The 22,804-nt window shown below is 45.3% G+C and overlaps 1 protein-coding gene across 2 annotated transcripts in view; it reads right to left on the bottom strand.

The window, feature by feature from the left end:
* Positions 1–2,126: 2,126 nt before the first annotated feature.
* plpp3 (phospholipid phosphatase 3) overlaps positions 2,127–22,804 on the bottom strand; it is a 33,399-nt gene continuing 12,721 nt past the window's right edge. Inside the window, exons 2-7 of one of the 2 annotated variants that reach the window (XM_039812190.1) lie at positions 17,908–18,065; positions 15,283–15,375; positions 13,628–13,815; positions 13,466–13,523; positions 9,818–9,994; positions 2,127–4,419 (exon numbers count right to left, since the gene is read on the bottom strand). In XM_039812190.1, coding sequence (XP_039668124.1) covers positions 4,291–4,419; positions 9,818–9,994; positions 13,466–13,523; positions 13,628–13,815; positions 15,283–15,375; positions 17,908–18,065 — 803 coding nt within the window. In that variant the 3' untranslated portion in view covers positions 2,127–4,290. Of the gene's footprint in view, positions 4,420–9,817; positions 9,995–13,465; positions 13,524–13,627; positions 13,816–15,282; positions 15,376–17,907; positions 18,066–18,446; positions 18,602–22,804 lie in introns of both variants that reach the window. The other variant, XM_039812191.1, reaches the window with a different exon arrangement.

Raw genomic sequence — 22,804 nt, 5'->3', positions numbered from 1 at the left:
TCCTTTCCCACTGGCCAATTCTAACTGCTGCGTTCTTGCTTGCGACATACCTTATGGTTTCAGAGTGTCATATTCAACCGTGTCCTTCAGTCATTCGGTATATGGCATGTGGACACATATGTTATCAATCTGTCGGGCTTCTTCTCAGAAAAGGAAAAAGTACTCCACAGCAATTATACTGGAATCTCTAACAAAGTCCATACGAGCAGAACGGGGTTAACTTGCAGCAGACACTTACCAGCTGTCAAATGGCACTTTATTTACATTCAAGTGTATCAAATATGTCATTTGATTACCTGTATTACCCAATTATGTTGCATATCCTAATATTTGCATTATTCTTTGTGTCATTTGTGTCATGTGTGTGGTGAGATCTGCGTATCTCCAAAATGTAAACTGAGGTAGAACAGCCATGTATTTAACGTGACCTTGTGCATTTTGGGGTTTGTCCAAAAGGGGTTTTATAAGACCACGGGTGGAGGAATTTCTCAGCCCACAGAGGAGGACGTAATCCATACAACTTTTGTTAAAATGTCAACAGCACCAACATAGGAGCTACAGGGTTTCCACATGCCAAAATGAATTAGCATTTGATTTATTATTTTTTTTTAAAGTTTGGACTCTAAGATGAAAATGACAAACATCAGCTTGATTGCGTAAAGCAATAAATGAGAGTAAACAGGCCGAGTGGATGCTCTGTGCAGTATATGTCACCCACCCAGCACACTCAGAGAGGTACAGTACTATGTAATAATGCCTTGGCCTGGCTGTGGCGGCCCCGTGCCAGCTCTGCTCGGCTCCGCCGCTGCCAAACAAGACCACAACATGGGCCTCTCTCTGCCTCAGCAGCAGGCCCTCGGCTATTACAGCCACGCATGGCTGACCCCAGGCCTACCAGCTGTTCACAGGCACCGTAAATCTCAGTTTGGTGCCGTCTGTTTTTTTTCACAACTGACCTCAGACCAGCTGTACTGTCACTGTCAATAAAAGACCGCACTTTACAGGACGCTATGGGAAACACGCTTGCCACTATAATGATAACATCAGTCAAGTGATCGCCTTTTTAATCATTGTTGTTCACTGCTTCACGGCTCTTGTCTGAGACTTTCTTTCTTTTTGAATTCTTTTCTTTCTTTTTCTTCTTCTTAATGTCACGCTTGCATGAAAACTACTCAAAAAAAAGACTTCAGTTCCTTCTTGATCATGCTACAGATATGCTTAGAATTGTAGATGTTTTGAGTTTGCAGGTTTAAAATGTATGTGTATAATGTAAAATACAGAATATTGTGATGTGGACATGCAGTTGCAATGGTGTGCTTTGCATGAATACAGTGTAGCGTTTGGATTAAACATTGTGTTTCTGACAGGGAGCCGACACAGAAAGTGGAATTCTGGCTTTTTTCTCCTTGGTTAAAACACACTGTGGTGGAGAAAATGACCGTTCTTGTTTGGGTCATAATCGCAAACCATGATCTCACACACACACACACACTTGTGGCACTATCTTTGTGGGGACCCGTCATTTACATAATGCATTCCCTAGCCCCTTATCTTAACCTTAACCATCACAACTAAATGCTTAACTTTAACCCTTACCCTCACCCTAACCATAACCTAATTCTAACCCTAAAACCAAGTCTAAACCCTCAAACAGCCCTTTAAACTTGTGGGATCCAGCATTTTGGCCCCACAAAGCTGTCGGGACCCCACAAGTATACTGGACTCACAATTTTTGGACCCCACGAATATAGTTAAGCCAACACACACACACACACACACACACACACACACACACACACACACACACACACACACACACACACACACACACACACACACACACACACACACACACACACACACACACACACACACACACACACACAGTAAAGGGATCATTTTCAGGAGCAAACATTTACAACAAAATCCATCGAGCCAAACAAAGCAAACATCTTCAGAACTTAGTAGTAGTCCAAGTGCAGGATCAACAGTAAAGACAAGCCAAAGTTGTGTTCATAATGAGCTTTTTATTTAAAAGCACATGTATTAGAGCTAAGTACATTTAGCAGAAAAAAAACAGCATTGCAACTATGTCTTTGTACAAAAAAAACGAGACAATACAAAAATATTAATATTGAATTTTAATACAATTGTGGGTGTACTTTTTTTTGAATGCATATTACAAACGTAACTATAACAATCTACAATAGTTATCTAGATACAAAAATCATTCGATGCTTTTTAAGCAGCATTTTGTAAAGAACACAGGTCTGTAATCATAGTGGATATATCTAAACATGTTAAGAAACAGTATCTTACAGAGTAACTTTAGTGATCTATACATTATTTATATATTTATAAAAAGAGTGAAAACGGCTTGGTGAAATGATAGGACGGACTATACGATGAGAAAGATGTGCAACATGGCGGAGTGTGTTGTTAAAGGATATCTGAGTCGGCTGTAAATAAAAAAGGGCTTCTGTACTGTACAACTGTTAGTGATTATACGGGACAGGCTATACACATACAAGGTTAAAAATGCTTCTTAGCTGAGAATAAAAATATTAGATCCACAGTTTTCGTAACGCTCACCTGCTCTGTCGCTATCTGACACACAGTGGCACACACACACACACACACACACATAGACACACAGACACACACACACACACTTGGCACAGCTGACAGTGTGTCTCATTTGACACACACTGAGTTTATCAAGAGGGGGTTCCTTTTCACAGCGCTCATACATATGTACACACACATTCACACTCACAAGATGTACAAGTGTACCCACAAGCACAGGAGTGTACAGGACACACGCACACACACACACACACACACACACACACACACACACACACACACACACACACACACACACACACACACACACACACACACACACACACACACACACACACACACACACACACACACACACACACACACATCCATTGCCAATGAGGGATTGGGTGGGTGAGAGCCCCTCCCTGCCAGCGGAAAGAGCCCAAATCATCCCCAAAAATAATGTGCCAGCTTAGCTGTAATTCATCACCCTCTTTCCACGGTGACAGCCCGCACCCCTCCACTCCGTCCACCCGCCCCCTTCCCGTTTAGGAAGCCAAAACAGATGGCCAACCAACACCAGGAAGTGGCATGGCACAGCCACGCCGCTTATACAGCTGCTGGGAGATCTGCCTCCCTTCTTCCACAAGGAAATATCCCCCCTTTTACTACATCTAACCCTCGAAAAATGCAACATCCCGGGTTTGGGCCACTCTGAGAGTCCACTACAAAAAGCTTGACATGCTGATCTGGAGACAGAGGTACATGCTGGAGGGCTTCACTTCCTACTGCTAAACACAGCTTATTGGGATACTGACGTCTTGCTTATCAGTTAAGAACAAAGACAGCCAAAGGACTGCTCTAAAACCTGTTGAAAAGATCAGTACGCGATCCTTACAATGGCCTCCTGGTTAACGGGGTTTTTGTTATTGAAGCCATGCTATGCTAACTTTATCCTGCCTGGCGCATGGCGTCCTGTGAAGCCACCGCCACAGGCTTGGTTGGCTTCTGTGAGTCAATACTTCTGTCTCACAGGTGTCAGCTTCATCAAGTTTTCTTTCAGTTAGACGTCTCAGGCAGCAAGTGGTGATAATGGACAATGAACTTAAAAAAAACAAAACAGTGCTATCAGTTATATTTTTCTATACTGTTAATATTTCTATGCTGCTAGTTATTGCAGTAATATCCTTCCCGTAGCTAAGGAAGTTGTTGTCCTACGGTGTTCCAAGGCCACAGAGAGTTCGGAGAGGAAGCATCACTGGAAATCCCTCTCTCAGGCAAGGGGGTTTGTCTTTTCTTTTTTTTTCTTCATTCATTCATTTTTGTTCACAAGTGTTTTCACTTCTTGTCAACACTTCCATCAGACCTCCACACCCTTTAGCTCTGCCTGTCAAAGTCATCAATTTCTTAAATCATTTTGTCGTTTAGTCTTCCAATTCTTATCGGTTTGTGCTCAAAAAACGATGGGCTCAAATGTTGATTAGTAGTTAACATAATGGTAAATAATAAGTCTGGATATTGAGAGTGGACTCTGCTGTGCAAAATCTCAAATCGGACACCCTAGTCCATGGAGTGAGCGCCCCTGCTCGGCATTGCAAAAGGGAGGAGGGTGCCATTTGAGACGCAGCTACAGTCTCTCGTCGCTACATTCTACTGTCCGATGGGAGGCGAGCAGCGCTGCGATTGGCTCCTCGGGCACAGGGACGACGTCGCGGCCTTCTCTCACACCATGTTGTGGTGGTTGTTCCTCTCGATGATGTCGGACGAAGGGAGCAGCTCCTTCTTGATGGGGGAGGGCGGGGGCGTGGCTGGCTTCACCCTGGGCTTGAACAGGTCGGACACGTAGAACACCTGGAGGACACAACGAGGGAGAGCAAGGTGAGGAGATAGACAGCAAACAGAGAAGACATGATGAATCAGCGGAAAGACAGGAAGACACATTGTTTCCTGTAAATAAAGATGGGATATGATGGCTCAAACCAAATGTCGGGATGGTTGTTTGGATGCGTGTGTCCTGTTTTGTAGTTCAGTATGAATGCAAATGAACCACATTGGGGGACAGTCGAGTTATCATTGTAATTTGCATAGAGCATGTTAAATCCCTTTCAGTTGATTTGCCTATGCCAGACATCTCCCGAGGCAAAGTTACCAAATAATCACCCTATGACAGTCTGGATACAACACGGCAGGTCTGAACAGGGCCAATGTAAATATGCACCTAGGTGTTCTTGTGTCTGCAGGGGAGCTGGGTGGCTGGCGTGACGCGTAAAAAGGTAATGTTGCATTACTTCATGATGCCATGATGACAAACTTCCCATCCCCTCCCTCCGCCACACTTTGGTACAATCCAAAACTGGCAACGCTGAGTAATGTGGCTCAAGGAAATGATCTTAGTATAGCTCACATTAAACTGACAATCAAATGCAGTGAACCCGAGCTAATCCTTTTTATTAAAACGATGCCCGTGGTGAATTCATCTTTTACATCAACTCTGAGGTCAGCCTGGCAGCCACTGGTGGCCAATGGATGATGTGAGAGAAAGAAAGAAAGAAAGAAAGAAAGAAAGAAAGAAAGAAAGAAAAAAAAAGAAGCAGAAAAGAAAGCACTTCCTGAGATCCTGATGACATCATATGTCAAACAGGAAAATAGGCAGGAAGTGGCCTGGAAGTAGGACCATGGAAACTACTGTCCACTGTTAAGAGTGGATTACCGTTATAAGGGTCTGGGGGTAAGTCATGAGCAACTGCGGCTTCAGCTTCACACACACACACACACACACACACACACACACACACACACACACACACACACACACACACACACACACACACACACACAACACACAACAACACACACAACACACACACACACACACACAGAGGCGCAGCAGCGTTTCCTTCCGTGCTGCCAGTCAAGGGCCAGGCAGGCGAGGAGAGGGGGGGGGGGCTGCCAATGACCGCTAAACTCTGAGAAAGAGAGCTTATCGTGTGTTCCATTTACCTTGGAACTCGGAAGCTGGAGCTGGGAATGACGTCACACCCGAGTTGACCACGTTCCATTAAAACAAGGATTTCGCAGTGGGGTTAGCTCTATCCAGGTTAGCCACTGTTAGCATTAACAGTTCATAACGACGCATTAGGCCGTTTTTTTGTGCATACAAACAGCGTAACAACACGTCCACAGATAGAAGTTGGACTGGACTGTGTTTAATACGGATTTAACGATACACAAATAAGACGGATGTGCAAATAAACTGTAAATAACTACAGCTTTCACTCCTGTTGATGCACGGAGCAGCCATGTTGGATTTCGAGGTCGGGGTAATGTAAGATGCTCCCGACTTCCCAACTTGGAAATCCGACTTCAGGGGGGCGGGTTTTCCTGACTCAAGAGTACAAATGGAACGCACTATTACTACGCACCAGCTCCTCTTGGGAAAACAATATGGATAACTCTCATTGAAGAAAATGCGGTGCGGTACGGTACGGGGAAAACATTCTAGTGGTCGGTCGACATACAGTCGGCGATCTACGTATATAACAAAGGCTGTCTCATTCTGAGCGGTGGGCTCAACACAAAGACCTTCTCTTTCGTTACAGCTTGACATATACTGACCATAGAATGGCCTTCACTGGTGACCTCTGACTGATAGATGACATCACACGTATATAGATATTTCCATAACACACAGCTGCTTTCAGAGCTGTAAAAGGGCTCTTTGTGTGTCGGTACAGTCAGTAGCTCACACAGTGTCTTCAGTGAATCATTATATGGTACAGTATATTATGATATAATTAGGGGAGTGGAGAGAGAGATATGCGATGAGTCATATCTCGGGACTGCCCCGAGCCATCATGGAAAACATTTTTTTTGTTTCCCCATCAGGATGCTCAGCGTCCAATCAAGAGCAAGTCGTGTTTGCCGCGTCAACCGACCTCCAACCTATCGCCCCTGAACCTGCCGGGGTGGAAGGCATATCACGACCTCACCACTTCCTGAGTGTGACTCACGCACAACACACAACACACACACACACGCAAGCCTTCTGTGTTGAGAGATGCAGACTCAGCAGTTAGGCTTCTATTACATGAAGGAAAAAAAACAGCAGGACCTTGAAAGACATGTATGTATGGGTTTGTGTGTATGTAGGTGTGTGTGTGTGTGTGTGTGTGTCTAATAGTGGTGTGTCCTTAATCACTAATAAATTGTCAAGCCTGACACATAAAGAAGCTGAATCACACAGGAAATGAGTTCACCAACTTGCAGGAACTGTAAATGTTTAAAAAAAAAAAAAAAACACCACTACATTACTCACTAGACGCCCCCCCCCCCCACTTCCCTCCTGTATGTCAAAGGATAAAACTGAATTTCTTTGCACGCACATGAAACCAACTATGAATATCTTTGCGGCCGAAACAACACATCAGTAAATGCATTTACGCCAATGTAGGTCAGAGAATGTAACTCTAAATACACAGACAAATTTTCCAAGACATGCTTAAATTTGTCTTTCTATATGTGCATATGTTTTTTTAAAACAACTTTGTAAGTGTTAACTGGCGGTGTGGTACATACAATTACAAATTTTGACAGGTGGGTTGTGTGTGTGAAGGGATAGAAGATGACTTTCTGCTTCTTCACAAGTATGCTGAGCGCACAGACGCCGCTTCATTCTTTGAGACCCTGAGTAAGTGCAGCATGTCCTCGTGTGTTGTGATAGCATCCTCTTGCCCCCCGTCCTCCTTTAACGCCTAATGCCCTACTACCCAACTCCTCGCCACCGTGACACTGAACCTCGAAGGCCCAGCTTTCTCTGCCGACAGCTGCTTCCTGCTGGATTCGGTCCTCTTGACCTTTTATTCCTGCACATGTTGAAAAGTAGGTCACTACGTCTGATAGGAAGGGCCAGGTAGGACAGACTGAACGCTTCCTGTTGGGGTTAACTTGATTCTCTGGACCGCCGCCTTGCAGACATGGTCACACACACACACACACACACCTACATATTCTTCAAAAAGACTTCCATGTATCCGACTCAGACACCATCCGTCAGCAAATGTGTGGACAGACAAAAGGCGTTTAAAGCAGCAATTAACTTACAACAAAGGCGGTCTAACAGTCCAACACGTCACTACATACGAATGTGTTCTTTCTTGCCCCAGGTTTGCATTGTTACTGGCACTCAATGTCGTAGCGGGGTGTACTGGGATTAAAGAGGTAACTGCAGCCTAGGGAAACCTGGAATAGCGGACAATAAAGTCATGGAACAACACAATTCTCTACAGTCAAGTCAATTACTGAAATGTATTTGGAAAGGAAGACACTTTTCCACATAAATAACTCTTCATGCGATATTCAGAACAATTGTTAACAATTGCACACTTGGGACTGATGTGTAAATCCACTAATTTGCTCAATGTGTTCCTTTGTTCTTCCAATCAGACTTTTGTATCAAGACAAGTGCACTGTGAGTGTTGGGAGACTGTGTTGGACGGACACACACACACACACACACACACACACACACACACACACAACACACACAAACAAACACACACACACACACACACACACACACACACACACACACACACACACACACACACACACACACACACACACACACACCAAAGTCCTACTTATGAACAGCATCAAAAGAACGTAATAGCAGATCTAAGCAGAGATATTTCAAAATTGCTCAGAACATGTCAGAGCGGTGAAAAACAGACACGCTCTGACATAATTTACAAAGTGTGAACTCGTGCTTTTATTCTTACATTTCAAACTTTAGATTTAGAAGAAGCATGACTGCGCCACTTGCTAACTTCTAAGATCTGAAGATGTTCGCACTTTGATTTAGTACTTCCTGCTGGCTTTACTAAAGCACACAGGCTGCGTACCTCCCCGCCTCCACTCATCTCCTGTCAGGTCCTTTCTGCTCCGCTGCTCGTTGAGAGGCTGAAACAGCCGAGCTAAAGTATTCACAGATGTGTGTTTCTACTAAGACTGGGCAAATCGGAACGGGCGTCAGGGATTGTATAAAACTAACCTCGCCACCTTGCTCGGCGGGGGTTTGATGTGGGGGCGTGTGCGCATGTGGAAGAGCGGAGTTGGATTGAACCCACGCTCGTCCCGAGCCAAGATGCAGACAAGGCTCCTCTCTCCTGTCACTTCCCTCCCTTCGCTCCTCCTGCCAGATCTGCCCATTCAGAGGTCATGCTCGTACTTTAAGCGTATTTTTAAAAACATTCTTTTTTTTTTCCTTGTCAAAGCTGTCGTCTCAGGAGCTTTGCCCAGCTGGAGGAGCGCTGATTTTGCTTTACAGTCTATTGTTACTCGCTGATTTCTGCTCATGGTATAATAATCCTGGCATACAAGGACCCTGATGTGCTCTGTTGTGTGTGTGTGTGTGTGTGTATTTTAGCTGTGCCAAGGTCTGCCTAGGCGCCACTACTAAGGTCTTGCTAAGTTTTATGAACCTAATCCTTTCCACGTTCACGATTTGGATCGTGTAGAAAGGTAAGGGTTGTGTGTGTGTGTGTGTGTGTGTGTGTGTGTGTGTGTGTGTGTGTGTGTGTGTGTGTGTGTGTGTGTGTGTGTGTTTCCATACGTTTGCCAGAGGCAGCAGGGTTTAGCAGGGGCCTGCTGTGCTGATAGGACCAGAGCCGCCAAATAAAAAAAAACCAAAATAATTAACAGCTTCATTCCTGTTTCAAAGGCTAATCCTCTCTCTCTTTCGCTTTCTTTTACACTCCCTCTATTTTCCTCTTGACCCAAAATTCTATTTTCCTTGGCTCCATCTAGCCCAGTGTAATGATGAGGGTTACAAAAATCACTACATGTCCCAAAAGTAGTGAAGAAGGTTGCAGAGTATGGACACACACACACACACACACACACACACACACACACACACACACACACACACACACACACACACACACCTTAACTAGGGCCTCAGTCCAAGCAATGTGCTATTTATTAAAGGGACTCAGATTCTCTTCACTTCACTGCCTGCTCCATTTCTCTTTTTCAGAAAAAGCAGAAAGGAGTAAAAAGTTAAAAGCTGGAGCTACGTATGTAGGGGCAAACTTTATATGAAGGTTGGTCCGTCTGTAGGATCCCCAATGGTCAATTATAGAAAAGTAATAAGTTGCAAAAAGATGGATGCAGTTATGCTTTATCACTCAAATCGTATTTCCATACACTGTGCATGTTGAGCTTGTGTGTTTTGCGTGAGTGCACTCACTATGCAGTAGGCCACCAGGGCTCCCTGCACAAAGCCTGCAAGGACATCGGTCGGGTGGTGCTTGTGGTCGGAGATGCGGGACAGGCCGGTGTAAAAGGCCATCATCAACAGGGTGAACTGGAGCAACGGGCGGAGGAGACGAGCGCCACGCCATGAAAACCTGGACTGGAGATAGAACTGGGAGGACAGAGAGATAATGTTATGGATTTTCTTCATACAACAGTATTAAATATGCAGTCATTGTGTAAATGGTCTGACATATAAAACCCTTTAATAAAGAACTGGAGAGTGTATAAGATGGAAAACATGCATTGTCAATGCGGCTGTCACTCATTTCTGATGCCTGTAGTGAACCCTTACACACAGACAGCGGGCTGGACACCTGTAGCGTATGAGTGTGAGTGTGTGTGTGTGTGTGTGTGTGTATTATTACTGTCGGAGAGGTCTAGACTGAATCAAAGTGGGCAGGCTGGCCAGACCCACAAAGAAACACATAATCTCTTCCACAACACACACATTCGACTGCCTGAGACCCGGACATGACTGATTCATGGTTCAACATCCCAGCTGTTAAAACAGCCCAACCACAGAGAACCACTGGAATACACACACACACACACACACACACACACACACACACACACACACACACACACACACACACACACACACACACACACACACACACACACACACACACACACACACACACACACACACACACACACACACACACACACACACACACACACACACACACACACACACACACACACACACACACTACCAGGAACATTTCAGCACTTTGTTGGGATGAACTCTCTACCCTCTATTAGAGTAATGTAAATAGGAGACAAAGCGGATGCACCCCCCACTCCGCCCGCAGCCAAAAACCTTCTCCTGGGTCGTGATAAAGTCTGAGAAGTCCAAGGCCACTTTCAGTCACTCGCACAAGTGCAAATACATGCATAGTCTCGTCCTCTTTTTATACACATACATGCACAGTGGTGAGATCAGCCCAGGTCCTTCAGACATCCTGCGTTCCTGCACCACTCATGCCCTAAACTTCCTGTCTGTCACACCCAGAGACAGAGGGGCATGGGAGGGCCGGCCTCAGCCAAGGTCTACCCAGCCCACACCTCCAGACCTGTGCCTTATAATCAGCTAGGCTAACAATACCCACAGACGGCCGCAGTAGCTCCCAGCAACCCCCCGTCCACTACGAGCCCCTGTAGGTGTGGACGTAAATCGCCCTCGCACTTCCTCTACGACACTCTTATCATTGTTCTTCTCCTCACGGAAGCAAAGGAAGCGATCCCTCCCATCCCTTCCAGTCTCGTGCTCTACTCCTCCCTGGCAGGGATGTTTAGACTTCAGGCTTCCTCCGCAGCGGTTCTCAGGTAGCGGGCCAGGACTACTGATAAGTACTTCTGTCTGACGTCCTATGAACGCAACATCTGAAAAAAAAAACCTTCAGACAACATCCTAAAAACCTCTCAATTTTAAGCCAGCTTTGATGGAGGTTGAAGGTGAAAGAGTGAATGCTTAGCCAAAAGAAAGAGTTACATTGACCTGACAATCAACTTGGCCCTATCCGACTGGAGGACAGTGAGTAAACCCAAATAACCCGTCCAACCCTGATTCAGGAGAAGTGTGCACGCATTGAGATATGATAAGCGATTCAGAGGGTTTATGACCTTCTAAAATTCTCAAAATGTATTTTGTCTCCTCTATAAATCCAACTCGGGACTTAAATAGATTCAGGCTCTCTGACCCGAGCGGTCCTCCCACGAATTTGTTGTGCGTCTCAAATAAGTTAGATGTCAGGGAAAACAACAATAAAACACAACGGCAAACGGAGTCCCAGCAGATTCCCATGACGGATGGAGGCAAGAGCGACACAAAGTCTGGTGGTTTCTAAAGGAATCCAGCTCATTCCAGTGAGATCTTCTCCCTCTGTCTCCGTGTTCAATAAAAAAGGAAACGCACACAACAAAGTGAGAAAGAATGAGGGCCCGTTTTACACTCCAGCCCCTTCCCATGCTTTCCTTGGGTTCACACCGCGCTGCGAGACAAAAGCGTAGCTGTGGTTAAGATTAACATTTGGGGTTTTATTTAGCCAACAACAGTGACAGAAGGATCTGCAGGCAGGAATAACCCACAGAAATAACCCCAGCCCTTTGCAACTGGATGTGCGCACCTTAGACAAAACAAAAGATAGCTCACTAGGACGCATGAATGCACACACACACGCTTGTTTTCTGTGGCTGCGGTGTGGCTGCGCCGCGTGCCAGTTATCTGGGTGCCATCTCCGAAAGGCTGCGACGCTGAGAAGTCTCGGGTCAAAAACCACATCAGTCACAGACGCAGCACATCAGTCACAGACGCAGCACTCAAAATCAAAGTGTGACAATTAGCAGATGACTGGGGGTGGGGGTGGGGGAGGGAGAGCGAGGTGACAGCCACACTCCAGAAATGACACTTCCACCCTGGTGAGCAACAAGGGAGACAAAAACGAGGGCCGAGGTTGAGCGGAAAGACACATTTTCTCTATCTATTATAATAATTGACATTATAAATGTCAATGTGAACAAAACTGACATTATCCGTCCTCATGTTCTATGGATTTTTTTTGGACATGGACGTTTGCCCTTGTGGAGGACACATGAGAAACACAAGAAGACTTATTTAAGGTGACTACAAGAGAGAGGGAAATTCTACGAGTGATGGCAAGAACAAAAAAACCGCCACGGATTCCTTTTTCCAGAAGGAATGCCTCCATCGTGGGCTTTGTTTCAGGCCGGTTTAGTATTCCAAAACATGAACTACAAACTGTCACATCCTCTCTCTTTCTGCGCCAGCCTCCTCTGGCTGCTGGTCCTGAGCTTGCCGCAGCTGGAACACTGGTCTCTGACTAGTGTGTCACTCTGTGGTCTGGATGCATCACTTGTCCGTTCCCTCTCTGCTTTTTATTCATCTCTTTTCCTCGGTCTGACCAGAGTGCGGCTGTAGGTTCACCCAGAGGCTGGGAAATACCCACAGCAAGCTCTCGCTGCATGAAAATACCCTACAACACATCAGAACTTCAACTGTCAGCCCCCCCCCCCACCGTGAGAACTCAGACCACCTTGTAACCAAGCTTAGGGCCAGCAAGACCCAAAATATTGACTCCTTTTTTTCCCTCAGAGGAAGAGGAAGGGAAGGAGATGATTGCAGAGCTATGAGCTGGCAATTGTCACACATTTTGTGTGTTATTAGCCTGTTTGAAGTATGAAATGCCTCTAGGGTGCTAAGCCCTACCCGACACCCACAACAGGTGGAGTGATAGGGAGGGAGGGAGAGAGGGATAGATTGAAATGAGAGAGGACAGGAAGTGCACACACAGCTGCTCTGAAGAAAACAGGTGGAGTGCATCCATCCATCTCTCGGAGGAGTAAAAAAGGAGAATAAAACTCCTCATAAACTGAGTGAGGAGGAGGAGCAGTGGATAAGAACAATGTTTTTTCTTCAGCCGGTAAATCCCCAAATCAAGGTCCTGCCTTTTTTTTTCCCCCCATGACTCCCTGTACAATCTGTAAACCATTGTTTCTGTAGCTTTTCAACATTGCATGAATGTGAGTGTGTGATGAGTGTTGAATAGTCACTTACAGCCAAGTAAAGCATGGTAAACATTGAAAAAGAGGCATGTCCTGAGAAGAAGGATTTCCTGTGGAAGATAAAATGTATCTTCAGTCAGTTTTTTTTTTAAATTAAGGAGTATTTTTAATACATCATACTGTACATTAGTTTGATATTGGTGTTTACACAAACCTGGCCTCCTGTACATCGCTCTCTGTGCCACTGCAGGTATAGTTGGTGATGTATCCCAGTGAACAGTTGATGGTGGAGAAATCGGGTTTACACACATCTAAGAAGTGGGGCCTCATACGGCCCACCGACACCTTGGCAATGTCTGTAAATGACTGGCTGACGGCACATCCGAAGAGAAACACACCCATCTGCAAGACCACACAATAATGATTAGACATAATACCAATGTAGCCGTCTATACTCCTTGATCATTGGTTAAGCACCTAACTTAGTCTTGCTATGCCTTGCTACGTCAGGCTTTCTGTTCTCACACGGCCCGTATGCAGTTTATAATGGTAACATGGCAGATTTACAACTCAAAATTCATAGTCATTTCTGAAACAATTGGTCCTTGATTTAAGACAGTGGTGGACAAAAAGCAGGCTTCCCATTTCTTGTCTGCGACTATCGTTTTTTTTTTTTTGGCTTAACAGATTTGGTGCCATGTCATTTCTCCTACGTTCCATTGTCCCGACCTCTCAATAACCCGAAAAATTCTCTTTGGTCCTACATTCCACTAGTCCAACCACTATGGCCACGCCAAGACCCGCCCTTCAATAGCATTTATTGGCCAGGCGTCCATGCTTACGCAAGGTAACGTAACCCCATTTGTACAGGTCCTATCCCCTGACCAATCAGCTATCCTAACCTTAACCACTCGAGGTCAGATGCCTAACCCCAACCAATCGAGCTGCTTTGTAGGGCGGGTCTTGGCGTGGCCAAAGTGGGATTTGTAATTTCCCCACCAGCGGGACGTCGGACTAGTGAGCTGTAGGACCAAAAGGGAATTTTTCAGGTTATTGAGAGGTCGGAACAATGGAGCGTCGGAGAAATGGGCAGTCCCCACAGATTTTACCAGCTGTAACTAGCTAGCTAATTAAGCTAACGTTAACATCATGAATTGGTTAAAAACGCTGTGTGCGACTGATTTTTTTTCACGTTTCCAGATTACTCATTTTAGCGTAAGTTATTTCTTTCAACATAAACCTGTTCAGCTGCTCAGCTTACATAGTTGGGCAAGCAAGACAAAGGTGAGATTTATGCTTTATTGTTCATATTTTCAAACTGTATGTGTCACTTTTAAAATTAAGAGTGAAAGGGCTTTTGGGATGAGGACTGACTGAAGTGTTAAGTGAATGTAACGCCGTCTCCGACATCCAATAGAGCAGGAAAAAGCTGCCAACGTTAGCCGTCGCTCTGATGTAGTAGCATCCAGGACGGGCGCCCACACAGTGAGGCAATACGACCCAGTGGGTGTGCTACGACTGGAGGTAGTAGGCTTGTTAGCCTAACATGATAACAATTGCAGCCTACATGATCGGACAAACGCACTGTTTAATCCATTCCTTATACTTTGGCTCTTGTATTTTTTGGTTTTGGCGAAGGAAAATCTTTTTTTATCCCTATCCAAACTCTTTATATATCTCTTACGACAGCCCATTTCAACGATCGATTCAACATGTGGAATAATAGAAAGTCTTACAGGCCGGCCATGCCATGCTTAGTTACAAAGCTATGATTTTTACGATTGCTGTTCAGGGCAGGGATTTTGCGAACGGTCAGTTATGTATGCAATAATCTCAACACGTATTAAAGCACACTTATGGAGAGCTGACCTGCTTGTAGAGGGCTGCAACATAGGGATTCCCAACGAAAGACTTGGTTCCCTCATGTAGTTGGTGAATCCTGAAGCACTCTCCAATCACAATCTAAAAGAAAGAATTGTTTTTTGAGATAAACAGGCGACACCAATCACAAATATAAGACACATTCTAGCTATATGATGCTGCTGAATCCTACAGTTTTACAGTGGGCTTAGATGCAGCTAACTATGCAGTAAAAAATGATAAAGTTTGAGTGTGTATCATGCAGGAAATCTAATTTAATTCCAGACTGAAGTCACAGATGGAGTAGAAAGGATGTGTGAAGGACAGACAGGAGAGACAGAATGAGTGAGATCCACACAAAAAAAAGACAAACAATATAGAATGAGCATGGCCTGCCTTTCCCTCAGGCAGTTTTGTTGTAATGTGAGATTATTAATGAATCAATGATATGGTGGGGCCTTTTTATGTGGGATATGAAGGATAATGAAACAGTGAAGGCGAGGGAAAAAGGAAAATATGAAAACAAATTTCCCAGACTGGGTCTTTATCTCAGTCAGACTGACCTGACTTTGATATAAGAAGGATTTATATCAGGGCAATGGTCTGTTTCAAGGCTTAAGTAGAGTGAGAAACCCCGAATCCTGTGGTAATCCAGCCAGAAGGTTAGTAACTAAGGTAAGTAGTGTTGGGGCCCTTGGAAAGTCCTCATCTACACTGAGGGGGCTTACACCAAGCCAACCCTGGAGGCACGGATATGTCAATCATATCTCTACCACCTGGGGTATCTGATTGACAGACCGGCCGCTCTCCGCCACTAACCACGTCTCCCTTTCCTTCCTCTTTCCACACAAGGCTTCACTCTTCGGCCTACCTTCTCACCCAATCTCTCAGGAAAATATTTACCTGCCCATCTCTGAGCCAGCAGACACTCTGTGAATGCAAATAGCATTAAGACTTTAAAAAGGTGTGCGTGTTGGCAGCTTAAGTGTTTCCCAGGCGTCCTATCGAGTTAATAGAGAAACATAATGTTTGTGTATTTACTTGTATTGTTAGGCCTGATAAACACACCTATCCTGCCTATTGGGTGGTCAGCTGGCAGGCTCACAGCCAGAAGAAACAAACATGGTGGCGTATTAGTGCGTGTGTGTGCTATTGTCAATGAATTGTTTTGATCTAAGCTTAAGATTAGAACCACGGGAGACGGATACAGGACAGAGAAGTTTATTTGGGTTGTCAGCATTTGCATTCAAACCTCACCTCCCATTCACTATCTCCCTGTCTCGGCTTATTGCTGTGTGTCTGGTTGCCTAAGTGCAGACAGGGCCTGTCATGGATACGGCAGGCCTTTCTGATCAGAGCAGAGGGCCCAAAAGGTGCCCGATGGGTTTATTTGGATCGTCAGTGAGTATGCTTATTGAACTCTATCTCGCTACTGCTAACTGTGTTTCTCACAGTGGAAACGTGGCCTGTCAGACATAGATATGTCTGACCAGCAGGACTGTTGGGATTTCCCTTGCAGCGAAGATAAACAAGAGGCCCAACTGGAATCTGCTACCAGTGCATGTATAGGTGTGCATATATATGTGTGTGTGCGTGTGTGCCTGCATGAGTGAACGTGTGTGCGTTAAAGGAATGGTGTCGGCATGGCAGTAGACGCCACTAATGGAACACAGCTGTGTGAGACACGCCAGCTTTGCCCACACGTGAAAACATGTGAGGGAACTAACCAACACAGTCTCCTGGTTCCAATGAGCAAGAGCTGGTACAGCGTTTGTGTGTGTGTGTGTGTGTGTGTGTGTGTGTGTGTGTGTGTGTGTGTGTGTGTGTCCACCAAGCTTGGCGAGGAGACGACTGCAAAGCGACGTCTCAGTCTGGGAACTTATGAGGGGGCTGTGCCACAAAGAGTCTGGGGGCTGTAAAGATCATCTAGCCTGACCACGTGGCACTAATAATTGACATACACATACCGCACAACACGTCACTATGACATGTTTCCACTTAACAACCCCCCCCCCCACCCTCGTCCAATCTGATGGCACTACACTGGAGCCATTCCCTCTCCAGAGAAGGAGTCAAGTCATGGGAATGGGGACTTCATGCTGTTGCTAACTGGTGGAACGCCTCAGGCTATCACCGAGGCATGGGAGAGAGCATTGACACGTTCACCCGAAGTAATGTGCAGGGCACAGAGGGCATGGAGTCAGGGTGCAGGGATACGAGTGGGGGTGTGTGAGAATGGACCAGGAGATTGTAAAATCGCTTTGGGTCATTGGCATGCATGTGTCAGCACACACTGAAATGTCGCTTTTTGGGGGGGGGGGGCGTCAACACTGACTCGCTTAGCGAAGTACTAAAAAAAACAAATGGCTCGGATGACTCAAAGCTGATACGGAAGAATAAAGTGTGACGAAGAAAACATTATAGAATGAAAGGGTAGGACATATAGAGCACATTTATAGCAAAAGGCTGGAGTATTTTAGAAAACGCTGCATGATAAGAAATCACTCAAACTTTTTTTGATTTAGGGGCTATGTTAGTGAGAATAATCTATTGGACTAAAGTAACAGTTAAAAAGAAGTGATTTTAAACTGGAGTCAAAGTAGCAAACAAAGGGAGGTGTGAAGGTCGACTTACAGAGAAGATGGCAATAAGAATGCCAACACCACAAAGCACGGCATCGCTAATGGTGTCTCCCTCTTTTCGGGGGAAGCGGATGGACTCGTCCGAACAGTAAAACCCGCGCTGGTACGGCTTTATGGTGCTAGTCTCAATGATCAGGAAAGGCAGGCTAGCTACAAAAGACACAAGGAAAGAGGGGAGCAAAGAGAGAGGAAGACAGGGAGAGAAGAAAGAAAGCACCAGGTCAGTGACACATAAACAGAAGAGAACAGGGGGGAGTCACAAGGAGCACGCTGGCACCGGGGGATCATGGGGTATGGCAGAAGTGGGTGGAGCTTAAGAGTGTCATGTATGGTCCGCTTAGAGCGACGGAGTGATGGATTTCCAAAATCAGACGCAAACTATGATTTAAGATTACGTCAACTTTTCTGACTGACGTTTTTTTTTTTTTTTGTCACTCCTTCACAGCCGCCATCATGAACCATCAGCCATCACCGTTTCTGCCTTCAGTGTTCCCCAAGGCCGAGGGCTCTTAGTGGGGTGGGGGGACTTACGGACACCGCGGGCAGTGTCAACCCAACACAAGTGAGCACTGAGGAGGGGACTGTGCTCTTCTTGTAGGGGTATCTGAGGCTGGAATCACTGCAGTAGAGACCCCTCTGGTATGGACGAACAGAGGTACGGTGCAGAACCAGGCTGGGCAGCATAGCTACACACACACACACACATACACATGAATGGATGTTTGAACCCATGCACACACACACACATACAGTACAAAAGGCTGACTCGCAGACACCCCTAATACAGGAAAGCACACTGCATCATACAGCTAACTCCACTTACCTGTAAGCTGAAGAAAAAAAGATCACATTAAAACACACTTAAACAGTCCTTCACAGGTGCGTGTTTGAGCTCACGCGAACATTAAATCAGGAGGTTTACTCAGCAAACCCCCTCCTGCTGCTCCTGTTGACAGTGTGACACCAGGCTTTAGAGAATTGAGGTTTATTCTTCAGCATTAGGAGACCCCTTCCTGACAGAGCAAATACACATTGACATTCAAGGCTAGGGGTCCATTATTGGAGACAAAAGAAACCCACCAACAACATGTCAATACATTGTGAAAACTTTAGTGTTACGGATTGCAGGGGAAAGAGAATGCCATTCCAGGTAGAGTGTTGAAATGTCTTTTTTTTTAATAGAAACCATTTGTGTGAAGCTACCGCGAGTTAGCTTAGCATAGAGGCTGACAACAAAGAAAAAAAAAAATAAAAAAACTGCTAGCCCGGTAACAAACCTTAGGTTTTGTATGTCTTACAAATAAGATTAAACATGTTAATTACTATAAGCAGATCTTATTTCCTATGGACAGAGCCGGACTAGCTGTCCCCCCTGTTCTCAGTCTTTATGCTAAGCTAAGACAAGAAAAGCCGTAGTAGCGATATTTACCGTACAAACATGAGTGTGGTATTAATCTTCTCGTCTAACTCTCCGAAAGAAAGCAAATAACAGTGTTTCCCAAAATGTGGAGCTATTGCTTTAGTAACAGCCTGCATGAGGATCTGGAGGAGCTTCGTCCAAACTACCTCAATAACAAATGGACCAGTTGAAAGCTAGTGCTAGAATTTGAATGCACTCATGCACACCCACATTTTATTTTATTTTTTTAAATAAATACATATCTCCAGATCACAGTGCTACAAATGCAGGCGTGCAAACTCTGGCTGGGATTTTCCTTTAGATATTTTAATATGTGTGAAGAAAAACATAACTAAGCCCACCCAACTCTGGAAATTTTTTTTTGCATGAGAGCACGTACGACTGAAGTAGCGCATAAATAGGCACAAAGGCGTCCTGAAGACCCACACACAGACACACCAACTTATATACATTCAACATCAGACTGCACAGAAACTACTCCCATGTGCGGTTTACGCGGTGAGCTCACATCACAGCCATTTTTGACATTTGGGTCAAAGTCAGGAATCTACTCATGAATGTTCCTAATGCGGCTGAGAACCGCGGCCGTTGTCTCACCAGGGTTGGGAGAGGGAGATCGGGTTACTGGTCTGTCCTGAAAACACACAGCAGTCACCATGAAATTCTTAAAAGACCTCAAAACACACTTTCTTATGCAGTCTTGTAGACACACACTCAAGGCTCCTGAACGTCCACGCTGTGACATCGTCAAAGAGTCCATTCTCATTACTTTTTAATAGGACAATGTTGCTTTTTTTCATTTTATCCTTCCGTTTGCATTACTATATGTGGCGCTGGTGGTTTTTGGAACATAGGAAATTATCATTTTGAAAGCTGTCTCCAAAAATTTAAGCTAGTTGATAGATTCAACTTTTGCCGTATCCGGTCGGCAAAACTCTGAACACATCTTCCTTTTTTAAGAATGACTTCAGTGCCGTTCTTTCTTCTTTTCTCAAAGAAAAGCTTAACTCCAAGTCCTCCAGAGTCGCGGCCAAAGCAGATTCGAAAAACCGCTGTTCCCAGCAGCAGCAGCCATAAGCCCGCCCACCGACTCTATACACAATGTGATTGGCTTGACTAGAGTTTGGTTTTTCCAGCTCGCAAGCCAACGGAGAGTTGCTAGACGGCCCCCCCGCCGCCCCCTGGCTGCAAATCACATTTGCTGCCGCTAGGGTGCATCTAGATTTCTAGGCTAATGGACAACATTTTCTGTCCTTAAACTGAAGTGCTCAAAAAATACTGAAATGAGAACATCTAGATTACCATGACAACTGGGCATATTTTATCTGCTGATGACAATCAAGCGAAATGATCTAATTCAATTTTATTTATAGTATCAATTCATAACAAGAGTTATCTCAAGACACTTTACAGATAAAGTAGGTCTAGACCACACTATAATTTACAAAACCCAACAATTGCAGTAATTCCCCCAAGAGCAAGCATTTTAGTGCGACAGTGGTGAAGAAAAGCAGCAGAGCATAGCAGGACGTAGCAGGATGCAGCAGGACACTGCGGGGGACAGCAGAGCATAGCAGGGAGTGCAGCAGGACCACGGCAACAGCTCTAAAACTCTAGAACAACTTCTAAATGGACCCTGAGGTGAGAAGGTTTTGTCCAGTGCCGATTTAAAGTCCAAGAATGGATTTAGTAAAGCAGTCTCAAGAATAGTGCTGGCACCACCTTCTTCTCCGCGACTGGACAAAACAAATCTGCTGAAAGCCACTAAAATGGCATCAAGAGTAAAATGTTTCTATTGTTTTGTTGTTTCAGCAGACTGTCTCTTCCTCTCCAGTGGTTGGCAGAGGGCAGCAGATGGGATGGTCACTGAGGCAGACACCTGCACAAACAGGGTGCAGCGCCAGGCCTGGACAGGCTGCTGGTGGGCCCACATAGGGCTGGGCCAGGCATTGGTGGTGTCTGAGAACCACACTGTCCACACAAACAGGCAGGGTTAGCTTTTGGGTGAGCCTGTTCACACAGGGTTATAAACGGGCAACATGCGTTTCTGTTTCTGTCTTTTAGCTTAATGCCCCGATGGACTTGTGGTGAAGTTTAAACACAGGGAGAACCCCCATGTGTCAAGTCCTTGTACAAAATGACTTCTGTTGGGTAAACACTAAGCTGAGGAAAAAAAAAAACCTTTTTCTGCATTGGTATCATGCTTTCGCTCACGCCTATCTCTAGCTTTCCATTTTCTCCTTCCCTCCGTTTCTCCATCCCTCCACTCTGTCCTTCTTGTGGAGAGGGGATTCACATGCTAATGAGGAGAAGTGAAAGGAGGTCATGGGCTTAACAGACATAGGAAACACACAAACACACACACACACACACACACATACACAAAAACACAAACACAAACTGGCACTTAACGGCTAAACCGATCGGAGAACACCGTGAAAAACTCAGGCGCTAACCAGCTGAAAGACAGAAAAAGGAAAGTGAGAGCATGCGATTGAGTACTCAACACCATCTATTGAGAATTTATGAAAAGGCTCTCTGTCTGCACACTGCCCAGCCTTGAGATGCCAAGCTGTTTTGTGCTGACCCCCCCATGCCATCTCCCTGAAAACAGCCTGGTATGTGGGCATACCACAATCAGTCCATGAACCTCTCTGCACAGGCCAAGTCTCGCTCCAGCTCCTACCCTACTGCCTCATCTGCAAACAGCGGCGTAAGGAAATATGACCTCTTTAACGGCAACGGGATAAAGAGCTTCACAGGGCCCGCTGACCCAGAGAGAGAGAGGAAGAGAGAGGAGAGGGGAGTGTCAGAGGAGGGAGAGATAAAGACATAAAGGGAAGAAAAAGAAAGAGGTGGGCTGGGCTGTTGGCAAAGGCCTGTGGTGCATCAGTGAATTAAAAACCAACTATTTCACAATCTCTGTCATGAGGTCAGTAAATCAAACCCTCACTGAAGAAGGAGGAACACCTGTTCTGCTTGAAAACAGCCCTACTTTATTCTTCCACTAGCGACACAGAGGAACCTAAATGCAAATGCATTTTTGTATTATGTCAAACGATTTCCCACCTTTGTTTGGATGTTTTTGCCTTGCTGGAGAGGTTGTGTGTTCTGAACTCTTAGAGCCAATAAGACTTATGAGCTATCAAGCCACTGAGCTGCTTTTAAATGGCTCAAACAGGCGTCTAAGAATAATTGGAGCCTAAAAAAAAACCTTAATGGAGAGAAGGGGAAAGAGAGAGGGAGGAAAAGAAAGTATGGAGAATGCAGCGAGAGAAAAAACACACATCCTAAGTGGGTGGCTTGGCGAGTTTTGGGGAACAGTTCTATTTGTCTTATCAGATCCTGTCATGCATTTCTCTCTTTGAGTCTATGAGGAGAACCGCTGCAGAGTCAGACCACTAAAGACTACTTACCACAGGTCAGAGAGAGAGAGAGAGAGAGAGAGAGAGAGATTCCTTTGGCTGGG

The sequence above is a fragment of the Perca fluviatilis genome, chromosome 9 (assembly GCF_010015445.1).
Source record: "Perca fluviatilis chromosome 9, GENO_Pfluv_1.0, whole genome shotgun sequence".
NCBI lineage: Eukaryota > Metazoa > Chordata > Actinopteri > Perciformes > Percidae > Perca > Perca fluviatilis.
Note: the sequence above shows the minus strand (reverse complement) of the source record. Positions and strands in the feature narration are given on the sequence as shown.